The 14,529-nt window shown below is 64.9% G+C and overlaps 2 protein-coding genes across 3 annotated transcripts; one reads left to right on the forward strand and one right to left on the reverse strand.

Moving 5' to 3' along the window:
• The first annotated feature begins 459 nt into the window (after positions 1–459).
• CFAP126 (cilia and flagella associated protein 126) lies at positions 460–3,360 on the forward strand. Its single transcript, XM_074809473.1, has 5 exons — positions 460–508; positions 637–699; positions 1,315–1,395; positions 1,491–1,667; positions 2,599–3,360. The coding sequence occupies exons 1-5, from the start codon at positions 482–484 to the stop codon at positions 3,037–3,039; spliced, it is 789 nt and encodes a 262-aa protein (XP_074665574.1). The 5' UTR covers positions 460–481; the 3' UTR covers positions 3,040–3,360.
• Positions 3,361–4,524: 1,164 nt separating this feature from the next.
• On the reverse strand, positions 4,525–14,075 carry SDHC (succinate dehydrogenase complex subunit C). 2 transcript variants are annotated; one of them, XM_074809289.1, is made up of 6 exons: positions 14,018–14,075; positions 10,761–10,817; positions 9,934–10,035; positions 9,156–9,217; positions 7,352–7,515; positions 4,525–5,463 (listed from the first exon to the last, which is right to left on the reverse strand). In XM_074809289.1, the coding sequence occupies exons 1-6, from the start codon at positions 14,035–14,037 to the stop codon at positions 5,359–5,361; spliced, it is 510 nt and encodes a 169-aa protein (XP_074665390.1). In that variant the 5' UTR covers positions 14,038–14,075; the 3' UTR covers positions 4,525–5,358. The 2 variants fall into 2 exon arrangements, with proteins under 2 accessions (XP_074665390.1, XP_074665391.1); XM_074809290.1 differs by lacking the exon at positions 14,018–14,075 and having other exon boundaries at positions 10,690–10,817.
• Between the last annotated feature and the right edge of the window lie 454 nt (positions 14,076–14,529).

A 14,529-nucleotide genomic window follows, 5' to 3' on the forward strand; every position in this document is an offset into this window, starting at 1 on the left:
CTGCCCCCCCGGCTCACCCAAGGCTGACCCTGACCTAACGCTACTCCTCAGCCCAGCCTCAGCCCGACCCTGACCCGGACCCCAGCACCAGCCCTCGCGTTAACCCCCACCGGGCCCAACCCCGGTGCCGACCCGACCCCAAAGGCCCGGCCTAACGCCCCCCACCGGCCGCAGGGCCGCGGGCGGGCGGGGGGGTCCCGGGGGGTCGGGGCCGCTGCGGTCACGGCTCCTCCCGGCCCCTGGCACTAAACCCGCCCTCAGGCCTGACGCAGCCGGAGCCGAGCCCTGATCCCGGCCCGGCCTTAACGAGCTTTGACCCCAAACCGGGCACCGGCACCGGGCACGGCGGGGAGCGGCCGCCGATGACGTCACCGGCCCCGCCCCGGCCCCGCCCCGCCCCCAGCAGCGCCCGTCGCGGCCGCCAGGGGTCGCGCGCGGCGCGAGGTCACGCGGGGCGGTTGCCAGGAGACGGCGCGCGGCGATGGCGGCGCGTTACGGCGCGGGGCAGGTGGGGGCCGGGGGGTCCCGGGGGGTCCCGGGGGGTCCGGGGGTTCCGGGGGGTCCCGACGGGTTCCGGGGGGTCCCGGGGGGTCCCGGCGCCAGGCCCCGCTCTCCCCGGCCCCGCTCTCCCCACAGTACGAGGACGCCTTCAGCTCCCGCCGCCTGCAGAACTGGAGCGTGCCCCGACCCGGCCGGCAGGTACCCCCCGACCGGGACCCCCCCAGACCCGGCCCAGACCCCCAGAACCCCCTGGGACCCCCTTCAGCCCCAGCCTGGACCCCTGGGACCCCCCATAACCCCCTCCAGTCCAGCCTGGACCTCTGGAATCCCCTGGGATCCCCCCAGCCCCAGCGCAGACCCCCGGGACCCTCCATGCCCCAGCCTTGACCCCACCGAGACCCCTCAGCCTCAGCCCAGACCCCCAGAACCCCCTGGAAACCCCCTCAGTCCCGGCCCAGACCACCAGGACCCCCCCAGTCCAAGCCTTGACAACTCCTGAGGTCCCCCCAGCCCCAGCTTGGACTCCTGGGACCCCCCAGAACCTCTCAGCTCTGGGCCAGACCCCTCCCTGGACACCCAGAACCACCCTTCGTCCCAGACCGCAACCCCAGGAACCCCCCCAAGATCCCCCAGCACCAGTCTAGACCCCTTGGATCCCCCAGAACCCCCTCCAGTCCCGGCCTAGATCCCTGGGATCCCCCTTGGACCCCCTTCAGCCCTGGCCTGGACTGTCGGGACGCCCCCAGCCCTAGCCTGGGCCCCCGGGACCCCCCTGGGACCCCCATCCACACATCCCCCCCGCCGCTCCCCCAGCGCCCCTCACTGCGGGAGGGCTCCACGCAGATCATCGCTGATGACCGGGGGCACCTGCTCCCCACCGTGCCCCGCTCCCAGGTGAGCCAGATCCACGGGAACCCAAGCGGAGGTGGCAGCTCCTGTCCCTCAGCTGGCACCGGGACTCCCTCACCGGGCCCCCCTCTTCCTCCCAGGCCTCCCCGTGGGGCACATTTGTGGGGACCTGGGAGATGCCGCTGAGGATTCCCCCGGCTAGGCTGGACCTGACCTCCCGCTCGGCCGCTGCCGCCACGCGGCTCCTGGGCTGGATCCACCAACCCACCACCCTGACCCGCGCCCGCAATGGCCTCTGGACGGAGATCACCGGGAAGGTAAGTGACCCCCACTGGGGTCCAGGGACGCTGCCACCTGGGGCTCTGCTATGGCCGGTCGACGGGGTCCATCTCCCGGGGGTCCATCTCCCGGGGTCCATCTCCCGGGGGTCCATCTTCCAGGGCTCCATCTCCCGGGGTCCCTCTCCCAGGGTCCCTCTCCCAGGGTCCCTCTCCCAGGGTCCATCTCCCGGGGGTCCATCTTCCAGGGCTCCATCTCCCGGGGTCCCTCTCCCAGGGTCCCTCTCCCAGGGTCCATCTCCCGGGGGTCCATCTCCCGGGGGTCCATCTTCCGGGGCTCCATCTCCCGGGGTCCCTCTCCCAGGGTCCCTCTCCCGGGGTCCCTCTCCCGGGGGTCCATCTCCCGGGGCAGCTTCACAAGCCAGCACAAATCGCGGTCCCTGCGCTGCGGGAGGCGAATGCTGGGAGGTTTCTGGGGTTGGGAACTGCCCACGAGCAGATTTCAGGGGTGTTTTGTACAACGAGGCAGCGCCCAGTGCTTGGGCCACCATCTCCGCTTGTGCTCAGGACCGGGCTCCCTCCGCTTGCCCCCAAACCCAGGCTCTTCGCCGCGGGGCTGGCAGGGTGCCCGGGCCGCCGCGGCCGCTGCTGTGCCGGCAGGAGGAGCTCACAAGCTGCCGCTCTCCTCCCAGAGAAAAACATCCAAGAATAGGGGCTTCCTCGATGCAGACAGGTTCCCGCAGCCCCCAGCACCCCATTTCCACCCCCTGCTTTTCCCTGGAGACCGCAGCAACGGTGCCTCGTGAGCCCAGCACGGAGCCCGGCCCCGCAGCACCCCCTCGCAGCAGCCGGGGCTGACCCAGACCCACCTGCCCCAGGATTTCTGCCCCGCCCGTTTGCCCCCCGCTCCTCCCGCTGCCCCCGTCCCCATCTCGGCACCACGAGCGTAGCGCACATCTCCCTCCTGCAGCCCCAGGAGCCTCGGTGGGACACGCAAACCACCACGGAGCCTTCCCGAAGGAGCAGTCGGGCATCCAGCGAGGGCGTCCCTCCCGCCGGGGCAGCGCTGGAGTTGCCGCCTGGTCCCGGAGCAGGAGCCGCGGCACGGCTCCCCCGGCAGCCCTCCGCGCCGAAGGCAGACGCGTCCCCGGAGCGGCTCCGTGCCAGCCCTGATCCCGGCAGGCCGGGCCCGAGGGACGGAGCCCGCGCTCCCACCAGCCTGCTGGGACAGACCGACGCGGGGACGCCGGCTCGGCCTTGGCCCCCCACGCTCCGAGCAAGGCCACTGCTCCTTGCGCCACCCCGCCGGGGGGGCTCCGCGGAGGCCGAGCCCTGGGGGGGCAGAGCCCCAGGCTCGGGGCATCCCCCCGTGCGGGACGGGGAGAGGCCGCGCCCGGAGGAAGCACCGTGAGAGCCGCCAGCTTCGCTCTCCCCCTTCCCCTCCCCGGCTGCTCCCGGCCTCTCCCGCAAACCATCGGCCCCTTGGGCCACGCACACAGAAAACCCCGTCCTGCCCCGCGGGGAACGCGGCAAAGCCCGAGCGAGGCCGCACTGGGACGGCACCGCACGGCCCACGCTTGTGTTTTTGTGGCAGTTGAAAAAATACAGGTTTTTTTTAAAAAAATAAATCCCGCTGTTTGGTTTTGGTAGCTCAGGGCAGAGCCCTGGGCAGGTCCAGGCTGCCCCCGTCGGACACGGAGCCCTCTCGGGGCTGTGCCCCGGTTCGTCCCATGTAACAGCGTCTGGTGCTGGAGCCGCTCGGGGCTCGGCCGGCCCCTGCCCAGCGGCAGAACCCCCCGGCCGGAGGGGCTTCATCCCCTGCTCGGCCCGTCTCTCGCAGGGGGGGGAAGAGAAGCGGGTCTGGCTCCGTGTCCCACCTGCCCCCGCCGCCGCCCGCCAAAGGGAAATCAAGTCTGCGCTGCGCAGCCGAGACGCAGCGAAGCCGAACTCTTGTCAGCAGCTGGCGCGCAGCACAGAACAGCTCATTAGCGAGCAGAAGCGGCTTCCAAATAAAAGCCATTTCAGCAACTGCAGGAAGTAATTGGTTTAAAGCTAAAATACGTTCGTTTTTCACCCAGAAGCTCTCTCCTGCTGGGGTGTGCGGCTACACCAAACGGATTCGGCTCTAAGTCTTCTCCCTCCGCCACGCTGACAGCAGCGTTTTCCCTCCTCCGTGATTTCTCATCTCCGAGGCTCCACGTCCCCTCGGGGCTGCGATGCCTTCTGCTCATTAAAGGAGTGGCAGATTTGTTAGGGCCGGCGGGCAGGTGGCGGAGCTGAGCAGCAGGGACGGGGCTCGGATCAGCAGAAGGAAAAGCAGTCGCATGGAAACGAGCCTGGCCGGTGCGAGCGGCCTCGGAGCGTGTTATGGGACCAGCCCCCTCCTGCCGCTCCTTCGGGTCTCCATCAAAAGCCCCCTCGGAGCAGATGTTCCCCAAAAGCCGACACTTTGCCGGCTGGTGATGTGAGTGGGAAGGAGGATCCTTCCTGAAACAGAGCCGAGACCCTCGCTGGGACAGGAAAGCAGGACAAAGCTCCTGGCAGGCAGCGTGCTCTCTACAAAGCTTTGCTCCCAGTGGGAGACGTTCAAAGTTGGCTAATTTGAGCGAAAAGCTCCTGCGCCTCACACAGGCGTTTGTGCCAGCACAAACCACCGCAGCCCAGGTAGGAAATTCCTTTCTCCTGGGCTGGCAGCGTTCCCCAGACAAGTCAACCCCGCACCCAGCACCTCCGACGGTCGGGCGCTGCACCTGCCTCGCAGCGCTGCCAACAGTTTGTTTTTCCATCGCCCGGCTCCTTCGGGAAGTGGCAACTCCCAGGATCCCAGGGCAAAACGCCCCTTCCCGGCCGACTTCACCTGAGCGACGCGTCAGCACAAACTCAGGGTCTCGGTGCGGAGGATCAAGGCTGCTTTATTGCGAAGGTGGACGAGTGACAAGTGCTGGAACGAGAGCTGGTGGCAACAGGAAAACCACGTCCCTCCCATTGCGCCAGGGACAGAGTTACCTCCTAACAGGGGAAAATCGGACGTTTTTCACGGGCAGGGGCTCCAGGGCCCCAAAACTGGCTGAACTGTGACATGTTCAGGGATAAGGAGGAGCGGGGATTCACTCCAGGGGTCCGAGCACCCCGTCCCAGGCAGCTCACGCTGCCGGGCTTGGAGAGCGCAGGGTCCCGCGGCTGCTGCGGCACCTGGATGGCACCGACCCCCCGTTCCCCTGGCGGGTGCCGGCGTTGGCAGCTCCACCCGCTCTCCCTGCCCTGGCATGGGCTGCCTCAATGCAGAGGCTTGTCCTGGCTGGGCCTACACACGCACAAGCAGCCGTCCCTGAGCCCACTCGGACCTGGGGGACACAGATTCAGCATTGTCTCAAGCCTGGGGACAGAGCAGAGAAAAGAAACGCCCCGGAGCTCGCCTGGAAGAAGCCAGGCAGCTCTCTGCGAGCAACTGAACGTGCCAGGATCAGCTGGTTTGTGCCCAGCTTTCTGTGGCTGCTTGGGCGTGTGGCACGGCCGGAGACTGCTGCGAGGGGGTTAGCACGTCACCCGGGCTAACGAAAAGCAACTCTGATCACACACAAGATTTGCGAGGAGAAGCGTCACCTTCCCCAAAGATTTGTAGTTACTCAGGAGCCTGTCCTCCCGCCTCCCTCTCCACACACATCTTGAGGTGGGCCAGGACGGAGCAAATCTTCCAAAAAAAAGGGAGGCCATCAACCGGCAGGTTCCTTCACATCGCCGCGAGGCCCGCAGAGGAGAGCAGGGTCAAGATCAGGACCAGCACCCCGGACTGGTTGACCTGGGGGATCTTGAACCCCTTCCCCATGTCCCACGCCTGCAAGAAAAATGAGATACATCAGGGTTAATTCCAGAGAGCTGGGACGGGGATGTGCCAGACGCAGGCAGAAAGGCACCAGCTGTCTGGTAAAAGCTGGCCAGATCACCCCAAAAACCAACCTTTGGGCCAGTGGGAGGGCTACAAGCGCCCACCGCTGCAGGGCAACGGGCAGGGGTCTCTGGGGGTGCAGGCAGGCGCGTGCCGTGCCAGAGGAAGCTTATCCCCCACCAAACCCCTGCATCTGTCGGCAAAGCCGTCCGTGAGCTCTCCCTAATCCCCAGCAGCCGCAGCGCCAGGTTGGCTTCAGAAGCGGCAGCTGCTCTCCGCTCGCTTCTCTCCCGCTGACAGAAGTAGGTTACAAAGCGCGGCACAAGCCGCAGATCTGAGGCAGCACCGACATCCCCGCGGGCAGAGCGGAGCGGGCGGGATGAGCCTCAGCCCCCCACACCTCTGCGTCCACTCCCGGGCACGAGCCACAGCAGCCAGGCGTACCCCGAGGGCGGGGGGATGCTGAAGGGTGCCCCCGGGTGCTCCGTCCCCAGGTACCGGTGGGGGCGGTTTGCGCCTCTCCTGGCTTCAGCCGAGCGGAGCCGGGGTGGCTGCGGGCAGCCTGGGCAGCACAAGCTGCCCCCAGCCCACAGCGAGCTCCGGGGCTCAAAGCACCTGGGGCAGAGGCACTAAACTGAACCTGCTCTCCGTGGACTCCCCTTCTGTCACTGACTGAGCGCAGCCGGGGGCCAGCACTGCTGGTTTCCTTCGCAGACAATTTAATTGGCATCCTGGTATATACGTGCCGGCAGGGACTTCAGCACGCATTCGGCTCACGACGCTCCGAACAAGCAGCCGGCTGTGACGGCTCCACTGGCCCGACAGCATCTCCACGAGGGAGCGGGGCTCAGGTGGCTGCAGGCCCCGTGCTCCGAGACCTGGTCTGACGCCGGGCGCCGGAAAGGTGGGTAACGAGCACCCTCAGCGCTGCCGGCGTCCGCCCCAAGGGCTCCTCTCACAGCACACGGCTGTCGCTCACCCCGACAGCTTGGCCAGGTGCCGCCTGGCACTCAGGCACGAGCCCCTCGTATGGCTGCTCTCGGGGGCAGGATACGACATCCAGCAGTGCTCAAATCCCGCGTTTCCATGCTGGAAACACTGGGAGCCTTCGGCACCCGCAGCGCAAGTCCACATCTGCAGCGCGGCTCTGCACGTGACGCTCCCCCCACCCCGAGCAGAAGGATCGTGTCACGCTCCAGGCCAGCTGCCTTTGCGATTTGCTCCTGTAAAAACCGAACCTATCTGGAGCTACAGAAAACACAAAATCAGCTACAAAAAGCAGCACGTCTTGTACTCTTCCCAGCAAGAAACACTCAGTGCTCCGGCTCCCCCTCCTTTGTCAAATACAGGAAGCTCCGCTGAACGGAGCTGCTTGTTCCTCGCTTCAGCCAGGGCGAACATCACAGGTTATTCCTGTGCAGGCAGCGCCGTCCCCAATCCTCTGCCACGCGTCCTCTGCGCTCATTAAATAATACAAAGCTCTTGAAGATCAGAGCGCAACGGCTGCACAACGAGGTGAGATAACGGGTGGCAGCTCGGCAGGGCTCAGCCCGCGGCTCTGCAGACACGTCCCGGGGCTGTGAGGAGGCTCCTGCCGCCCCTTGTCCCTCCCCGCAGCCGAGGAGGCGCAGGGGGATGCTCCCGCCAGCTGCGCCGCCCGCTCAAGTACCAGCACGGCAACTTAAACATACCCAAAAATAGCGCTGAAGTTCTGAAGCACTTGAGGTGACTAATTCCCATTTCCAAGGGCACCTTCCCAGATGCCGCAGCCGGCGCTCCCGCAGCCGGCCCATGTTTCCCTTCCCTCGACCCCCGGCCCCTCGCGGAGGCTACTCACAAGGTGTCGGACTCCGTTCCAGGTGTGGTAGGAGAAGGGGAAAGCCAGAGCGAACTTAGCGGAGTAGATGAGCGCGGGCCCCAGGCTGAGCGACTTCACCATGGCCAGGTAGTGGGGAAACTGCTCCGGGAGCAGCAGCGCGGCCAGGCCGAAGAGGGAGACTCCTGGGGAAGACAAAGCCCGCAGGTCAGGCTGGCAGAAGCGTTTCCAACCCCTCGCTGCCCGCAGAGAGCCCCAGGCCACCTCTCTGTCCCTGGTTTGGTGACAGGCCTGAACCATCAGCTCATGGGAGGAAGGAGCAGGGGGAAGCGCTCTGCCCACCGGGCGGCAGCACCGGCTGCACCCTGACGAGGCACCTCAGGGCACCGAGGGCTCGAACTGCGGCTGCAACGCCCCAAATCCGGGTCCTGCACTACTTGTACAACACCCAGAGACCAGCTGGTGCGAGCTCATGCAATTGCAGCCAAACCAGCCCAAATTCGAGGCTAAAGGAACAATGAAGCTCTGAAAGGTTAAGGCGGCAGCTCTTCAGCAAAGTCCCCGGATCCACACCTCGGGGCAGAGCAGCCGCCGGCACAGGCAGCAACCAGCAAAGGAACGGGCAGACAAAGCGGCTGCGCTGGCTGCAGGCACCGCGGCAGCTTCTCCTCCTCGTTTTTAGGCCAAGAGGGTTCGTGCAGATGGTGCTGCCAAAAGAACGGGAACGACCGAGTTGCGATTCACCCTCCGCTCAATAGCGCTGATTGCGCTGCGCCCCGCTGGCGTGCGCCTCGGCTGACAACCAGCTGCTTCCTCGCTCCGCCACTCGTCTCCTCAAGGGCCGCGGCGTTCGCCCTGCGAGACGCGCAGGAAGCCAGAGGCTGCTGTAATGACAGGCCTTGACGGAGAGGAGCCGAGCACTTCCCCCTCCTTCTCCCAGCTGCTGAGCTGCGGTCGGCAGAAGCCACGTTCCTTCAGCCTAGGAAGGGGGCGATTTCCCCCCCGGCGGGGGCTAACGGGCCGGAGCAGGAAGGCGACTGGGAGGCCCTTGCTGCCCCTGCTCGCTGCCGGGTGAAGAACACAAGTTCCTGCACCTTTTCTGAGTCCCTTCACTCTCTGCCCTTCTGCAAACACCAACCCAGCTCCCCGCCGACAGCGAGCTACCGGAGAAGCACCTTCCTGCTGCCCTGAGAGAGCGTTAGTGGGGACGGCACAGCCCTTCCCAGCTGGATGTCCTGTCACTTGGGCAAACCATGCAGGTCCAACTGCTGGAGAGAGTTTATTGGGTTTAATGCTGGTGCTGCCTTCTCCCCCACTGGGACCTCTGGGAAAGCAGCAGCTGCTCCCAGAAAACTGAAACTCTCCACCTGCGCTAAGGGAAATCCCCCGAGCTCTGCCTGGCTGTCAGCCCTTCCCTCACACGGCGTCTCCTTAAGGATAAACCAGCAAAAAACAGCCGTGGAAGAGAAGGGCTGAGAACTAGAGCGGCTGATCGGCCTTTCCCAGGCTGGGGGAAGCAAACGGCCGGGCCAAGCCCGGTGCTGCAGAGGCTTCGAAGGCTCGTACGTGTCGGGGAGCGTCCCCTTTGCAGCACCGGAGCCACTCGTGGCACAAGAGGACCCAGGGACAGAGAGATGGGGATGGGGAGATGTTCAGGGGACGGAGAAAGGAGGAGAAAGCGCAGGTTTCCCAGGAGAAAACCTGCTGCTGACGCTGGGGACAGAGGGGAGAAAACATCCGCTGGAGCCACGTCTCTGAATCAGGGGGGTCTTCCCTCCCGCAGCCCCCACCCTCCGGCACCACGAGCGGGGGCAGACGCACGCACCTAAGCTCAGCACCACGCCGGTGCCCCGGTGCGTGATGGACATGGCCATGGGCAGCGACCACCTGCAAGACAGGGCACACCGTCAGCAAAACCGGCCCCGCACCACGGGACGCTGCACAGCCCCGCTGTTCCTAGAGAGCTCCGCACTGCGGGCGGGTGCTTCTGCTCTCGGAGTTATTCAAGGAATCCAGCCAGAGCAAAAGGGGGAGACGGGGGAATTTGCAGAGGCAGCTTGGGAATGGCAAATGCCACTGGCACGGGCCTGGGAAGGGGAAGGGCGTCTGCTGAGAAAGCTTAAAAGGAGATGAAAACAGGAGACAGTTTAGGAACAAAGGGGCAGGGTTGGGACATCCAGGCTCAACGAAAGAACTTGGAAAAGCGTCGGAGGTGGCCCCAAAGACGCTGTCACCTCTGAGGAGGGAACCCGAGAGTCCCATGGTGGCCCCCGCCCCCGAGGACCGCCGGCTCCGCAGCGGGAGGACGCGCCGTTCCGCGCAGCCGCCGCCTTCCAGCAGAACGCTGCCCCAGCGCCGGGGGGCTGCACCCCTCCGCGACACCCCGTGTGCAACAGCGGGTGTCATCAGCTCCTGGGGGCGGCTGTGACCCCCCGCACAGCTCAGACGGGTCACAGCGCCGTGCAGGGGGTCTCCCCGTGCTCCGCCCGAGGGGGGAGCGGGAACGTGCTCAGCCCTCCCACCCCAGGGTGCCTCCGGGGCTGCCGCGTGCCAGAGCCCAGAGGAGCCCCAGCGCGATGCTGAGGAGGCCGAGAGGCTCTTACTTGTAAATGGTGACGTGAGGGGACAAGGGGCGATTGGACTTGGTGTTCTTCTCCCAGAAGCGGGCCATCTCCTCCTTGGCCGTCGTTCCCATCGGGACAACGCTGCGGAAGAAGAGGAGACGGGAGGTGCGGGCAGATGGGCAGGGGTGGAAGGCCGGGCTCCGCTGACCGCGAGCTCCTGGCTGGCCGCGGCCGCACAGAGCCCAGCTCCGGCTGCGCAGGGCCCGGCCGAGGGGAGGGTCGCTGCCAGCGCTCCCCAGTGAACCACAGCAACACCACGGGGATGGGAAGCTGCTGCGCTGGAATCCTCCCCCCCAGCACCATCCTAATCAGGGTATAGGATATCAGATCACACATTATATAATCCTGATAACATGCAACCTGCTCTTTACTGCCACGGTAATTGCACACTGTACCAAATAAAGAGCTTGTAATTTAATGTTCCCGAGATTACACAGCAATTACACTTACAGCCCAATTTAGCAGAAAATAACGATTTCTCCCTAAGCCTGGCAGCACGAAGCACAGGAACACGGGGACTTCCGCGGCTCGCAGCCCCCCTCAGGTACGGAGGGGTGCAGGGGTTCTGCTGCCCCTGCGAGAGACCCCGGCCCGCCCCGACAGCCGGCCAGGCTCTGCCCTCACCCCATCCACAGCCCCCCTGGGCCGTGCCTTCGTGTGGCGTGAGCTGGCCGGCGCCCACCCAACACACGGCGCTGATTGACCAGAATTACTGAGCAGATGGAGCGCACGTACACCCCAAAGCCTTAGGGGGATCCCGTGGGAAGAACTTAATCCCGTTACTCTCAGTAAAACCTCGGACTCACTGTCGCACAGAAAGGCTGGGGCCAAGCCGAGCCAGCAGGCATCGCCGACCGACACATCTGTAAGAGAGGAGAGAGAGAGGCTTTGTGAGCGCCAGACAAACGCCTGAAAACGCCAGCAAGAGGGGGCTGGGAGGGGATTCGCCACTTTGGCCGTTCGTATCTTAAAATCACTCTTAACACGAGAGGATCTGGGCTGTTCCTCGACAAATCTCTCTCCTACGCCAAGCTCTTAACGAGAGTCTCTAGACTCTGCCCTGGGGTTCATTGTTTGTGACACCCTGTAATTAGTCTGCTCAGCTGTAACACCTTGTTTGTCAGACAGACACAAACAGCCCTCAGCTCACAGCCACGCTCACAGTCCAGTTCTCACTCTCACTACAGCAATTATCGGGGCGGGCATGACACATCCCCAGAAAGGCACATCCGCCAAGTGCCGTGGAAAGGGCTGGTTCAGGCCACCGCTCTCCACACGTCCGAGATGAAGACATCACCTCCCCTTCCTCCAAACACTTGTTTTAATTACAGCGTTTCTGTTGCCCTTTGTTAAGCTCCGAGCACCGGCGAGGTGGGACGTCCCTGCCACAGCCCAGCACACGCGGCGTTTCAGCCGCGCCGAGGCTGGCAGCGGGAGGTAAAAAGGGATTTTGTGGTGCCCGAAGGAGTGGGAGCCACTCTCTGCGGAGCGATTGTGGCAACCACAACTCTGACATTCAAGGGCATCTCTCCAGGAACGGGGAGGAACGGGCCCCCGGCCCAGCACAGCTCGAGCGTTTGCAGATGTGGGCTGGAATCTGCGGCGCCCGCTCGCTGCTCGCCAGGACAAAGTGTAACAGGCAGCGCTGCCTTTCCTGACAACTCGACGAGAACAAGGTGCATAAAAACGTTTGGCGTGCTCCTCTGCAGCACAGCGACAAACACTAATTAATCTTCTCAAATGCACAAGCATCTGTACCAGCATCTCGTGCTGCTTCGCTCACAGCGGTAGATAAACGCAGCTCAGTGTCCTACAGCCGCTCTCAAGGACGTGGTAGGAAAAACATCTGGAGGCAGCTCTTCACCAGGTGTAAATCCAAAACAAAAGTCATTATTATTAACCACTCTGAGTTCCTGTGTAAATGATCGTTAGGATGTTTCCTTTCAAAATCCTCCCTCGCGTTCAAAGGCTGGACTTGAAGCACAGCAGGTTTTTAGGAGGTGCCGTGGCTGGATTCACGAATTTTCGGCCATGCAGGATCCACCCCACGCTGCAGGGCAACGTTTCCCCCGGTTCTTGGGCAGGGGAGAGGAGGTGAACAAGAAATCTCCGCCCGCAGCCCATTAATGATTTACACCCCTCGCTCATGCCCCCCTCAGTCCTCTTCTCCAGATTAAAAGGCCCAACCTACTTCATCTCTCCCTGTTCAGAAGCCACTCAAGACTCTTCTGCAGCAGAAGAGGGAGGGCTGGCTCCGAATCGCACACAATATTCAAAACCAAGAATAAAACCCACAACGCATTTGCGTTTTTTTCAAAGCTAAACTCCCCAGCGAGAACTCCCCATCCTCTTGGCTCAATTTTAGTATTTTTTTTTAAGATGTAAAGCATTACATCTTGCTTCAGTGCAACGACTGTCGCTTGCAAAACACAGCCTCCAGCTAAGAACCAAGGTCACTCTGTACCAAGGACCTGTCCTCTTCATTATTTATCATTCTCTAAGTTGTTGCATCTTCTCCAGCTTTCCCGCCATTAACTTGCATTTTCTTCCAGATCACTGATAAACATGTTTTTTTAAACAGAATTAGCCCTAAAAGAGGATCCTCCAGACCTCCACTGAGAGTTTTCCCCAGCACCCAACCCACCTGCCGCTCTGCCCTGCCCCCGCGGAGGGACCCCCCAGACAACGTTAATTATCGGGGACCCGACAGCGCGGCTGCTCGTGCGGGGCCGGAGTGGGACAAGCGTAAAGTGGCAGCGCCCGGTGGGGAACAGCCCGGGCTGCCCACACCCCGCACGCAGCCCCCTCGGCTCAGGGGGAGGATTCCGGGAGCTGCGGGGGACAGCTCTGGAGCAGCATCAGCTCCGTGTCACGGCGACAGACACCGTTAACTTTCATCCTGCAAGACAGGTCTATAAAAATCCCTTGGATTTCACCACGGAGGAGGCAAATGAGAAGCGATTATATATGCTTTTTCATCTGACAAGCAGAAGCAGACACGAGATGAGTTATCAGGCACAGGCTCCAAACCAGACCGAGCGACTTCCCTCGTTTTTCGAGCAGCAGCGCCGGGCGCCCGCTCCAGAGGCGATCGGAGCCCCCCGCCCCTGCCGTGCCGGCAGACCCTGCCGTCAAACCAACCCATACACACAGCCAAGGGCCTTCCAAAGCACGACGGCTCCGACTGCCGCCAGAAAGAGAATAAATTAGGAGAATGAAACCCCAAACACCGTCTCCAGGCTGACACTGAAGAGAACATGGGAAGCGGGGGCCGGGAGGGGACAGTCACGGCCCGGGGGCGGCTCAAAGCGCTCCGGGGCGGCGGGTGGGAAGAGGCACCTCGGGCCCGTCCCCGCTGCCCCCAGCACCGCCCGGGCACGGCGGGACACGGGGCTCCTGCGAAGCCCCCAGCACCCGAGGGGGCGGCCCTGCGAGGCGGGGGACACCCCCCGGCCCGGCTGGCTGGTACCGGGGACGTTGGTCCGCCCGGCCGAGGCCACCGGGAGCCACAGGCCGAGGGACGGGCGAGGCGGGGCTGAGCCGCTGACCGCAGCCCCGCGGGGCCCCGGCCGCCCCGCAGCCCGGGGGGTCCAGGCTCCTGCCCCGGCCGGCAGACACGGGCCCCGTCCCCACGGAACAAGCCGCGAAGCGTCAGCGCTTCCAGAGCCCCGGAGAGTCCCTCGGAAACGGCCGTGCCCGACGGCGCCGGGACCGGGGCGGGACCGGCACCGGCCCGGGCCCGGCACCGGCCCGGGCCCAGGGGCTGTCGCGGGGCGGACGGGGGGGGTGGGCGGCGGGGCCCGTTCCCGCACCGGGGGCCGTTCTCCACAGCTCGGCCGGGGCAGGAACCCCTCCGGGGCCGGGGCACCGCGCGGCCCGGCCGGGCCGGGGCTCCGTCAGCGGCTCCGGGGAGCCGCCCCCCCCCCGCGGCCGGGCTGTCCCCGCCCGGCGGCCCCAGGCCCCGCCGCGACGGGACAACCGGGCCCGTCCGCCCGCGGCGCCGCGCAGCCTCTGCCGGGGCGGCGGGTCCCGACACGGCGCGGTCCGGCCCCCCCGGAGTCACCTCAACGCCAGCGCCGCCATCTTGGAGGCCCCGCACGCCGGACGCGGCCGTGACGCACTTCCGGTCCCGCTGCCGGCGGCCGCCCGGGACCCCCCGTCACCCCCGGGACCGTCCTGACACCCCTCAGGACCCCCAGCCCTGCCCGCTCCCCCCGCCGTTAGCCCCGGATTGCCCGGGACCCCCCGCCCCTGCCCCTGGGACCGCCCGTAACCCACACGCTCTCCCCCAGCCAGGACCTCTGGCTCAAAACCCCTCTGAGGAAAACCCCACTTTGCAGTTTTTCACCCCAAAACCCTTCCTCCTCAGCTGGTGCCGGCGCAGCCGCGAGGCCGTTGGGCAAAGCCCTGCCCCGGGCTCTGCGCGGGGCGGTGGCACTTCGGTGGCTCCCAGCTTTGCACCCTGCGGGGGGTCCTGTCCATCCCTGCCCTCTCAAAGCTGTGTTTTCACCCCAAAATGGAGCCGAGCAGAGGCTGCTGGGAGCATGCTTGGCCGGGGCTGGCAGCGCCCGCCGG

Source organism: Strix aluco, chromosome 30, assembly GCF_031877795.1.
Source record: "Strix aluco isolate bStrAlu1 chromosome 30, bStrAlu1.hap1, whole genome shotgun sequence".
Classification (NCBI taxonomy): domain Eukaryota; kingdom Metazoa; phylum Chordata; class Aves; order Strigiformes; family Strigidae; genus Strix; species Strix aluco.

What these genes read in the sequence shown, in the direction of transcription:
- SDHC (XM_074809289.1), bottom strand. Translation starts at nt 14,037, where the DNA reads ATGGCGGCGCTGGCGTTGAG. An exon ending in CGGCGTGGTGCTGAGCTTAG is followed by an intron (nt 7,516 to 9,155) that starts GTGCGTGCGTCT and finishes TGTCTTCCCCAG; the next exon opens with GAGTCTCCCTCTTCGGCCTG. An exon ending in GGAACGGAGTCCGACACCTT is followed by an intron (nt 5,464 to 7,351) that starts GTGAGTAGCCTC and finishes TTTTTCTTGCAG; the next exon opens with GCGTGGGACATGGGGAAGGG.
- CFAP126 (XM_074809473.1), top strand. Translation starts at nt 482, where the DNA reads ATGGCGGCGCGTTACGGCGCGGGGCAG. An exon ending in CCACCGTGCCCCGCTCCCAG is followed by an intron (nt 1,396 to 1,490) that starts GTGAGCCAGATC and finishes TCTTCCTCCCAG; the next exon opens with GCCTCCCCGTGGGGCACATT. An exon ending in GGACGGAGATCACCGGGAAG is followed by an intron (nt 1,668 to 2,598) that starts GTAAGTGACCCC and finishes TCCCTCCTGCAG; the next exon opens with CCCCAGGAGCCTCGGTGGGA.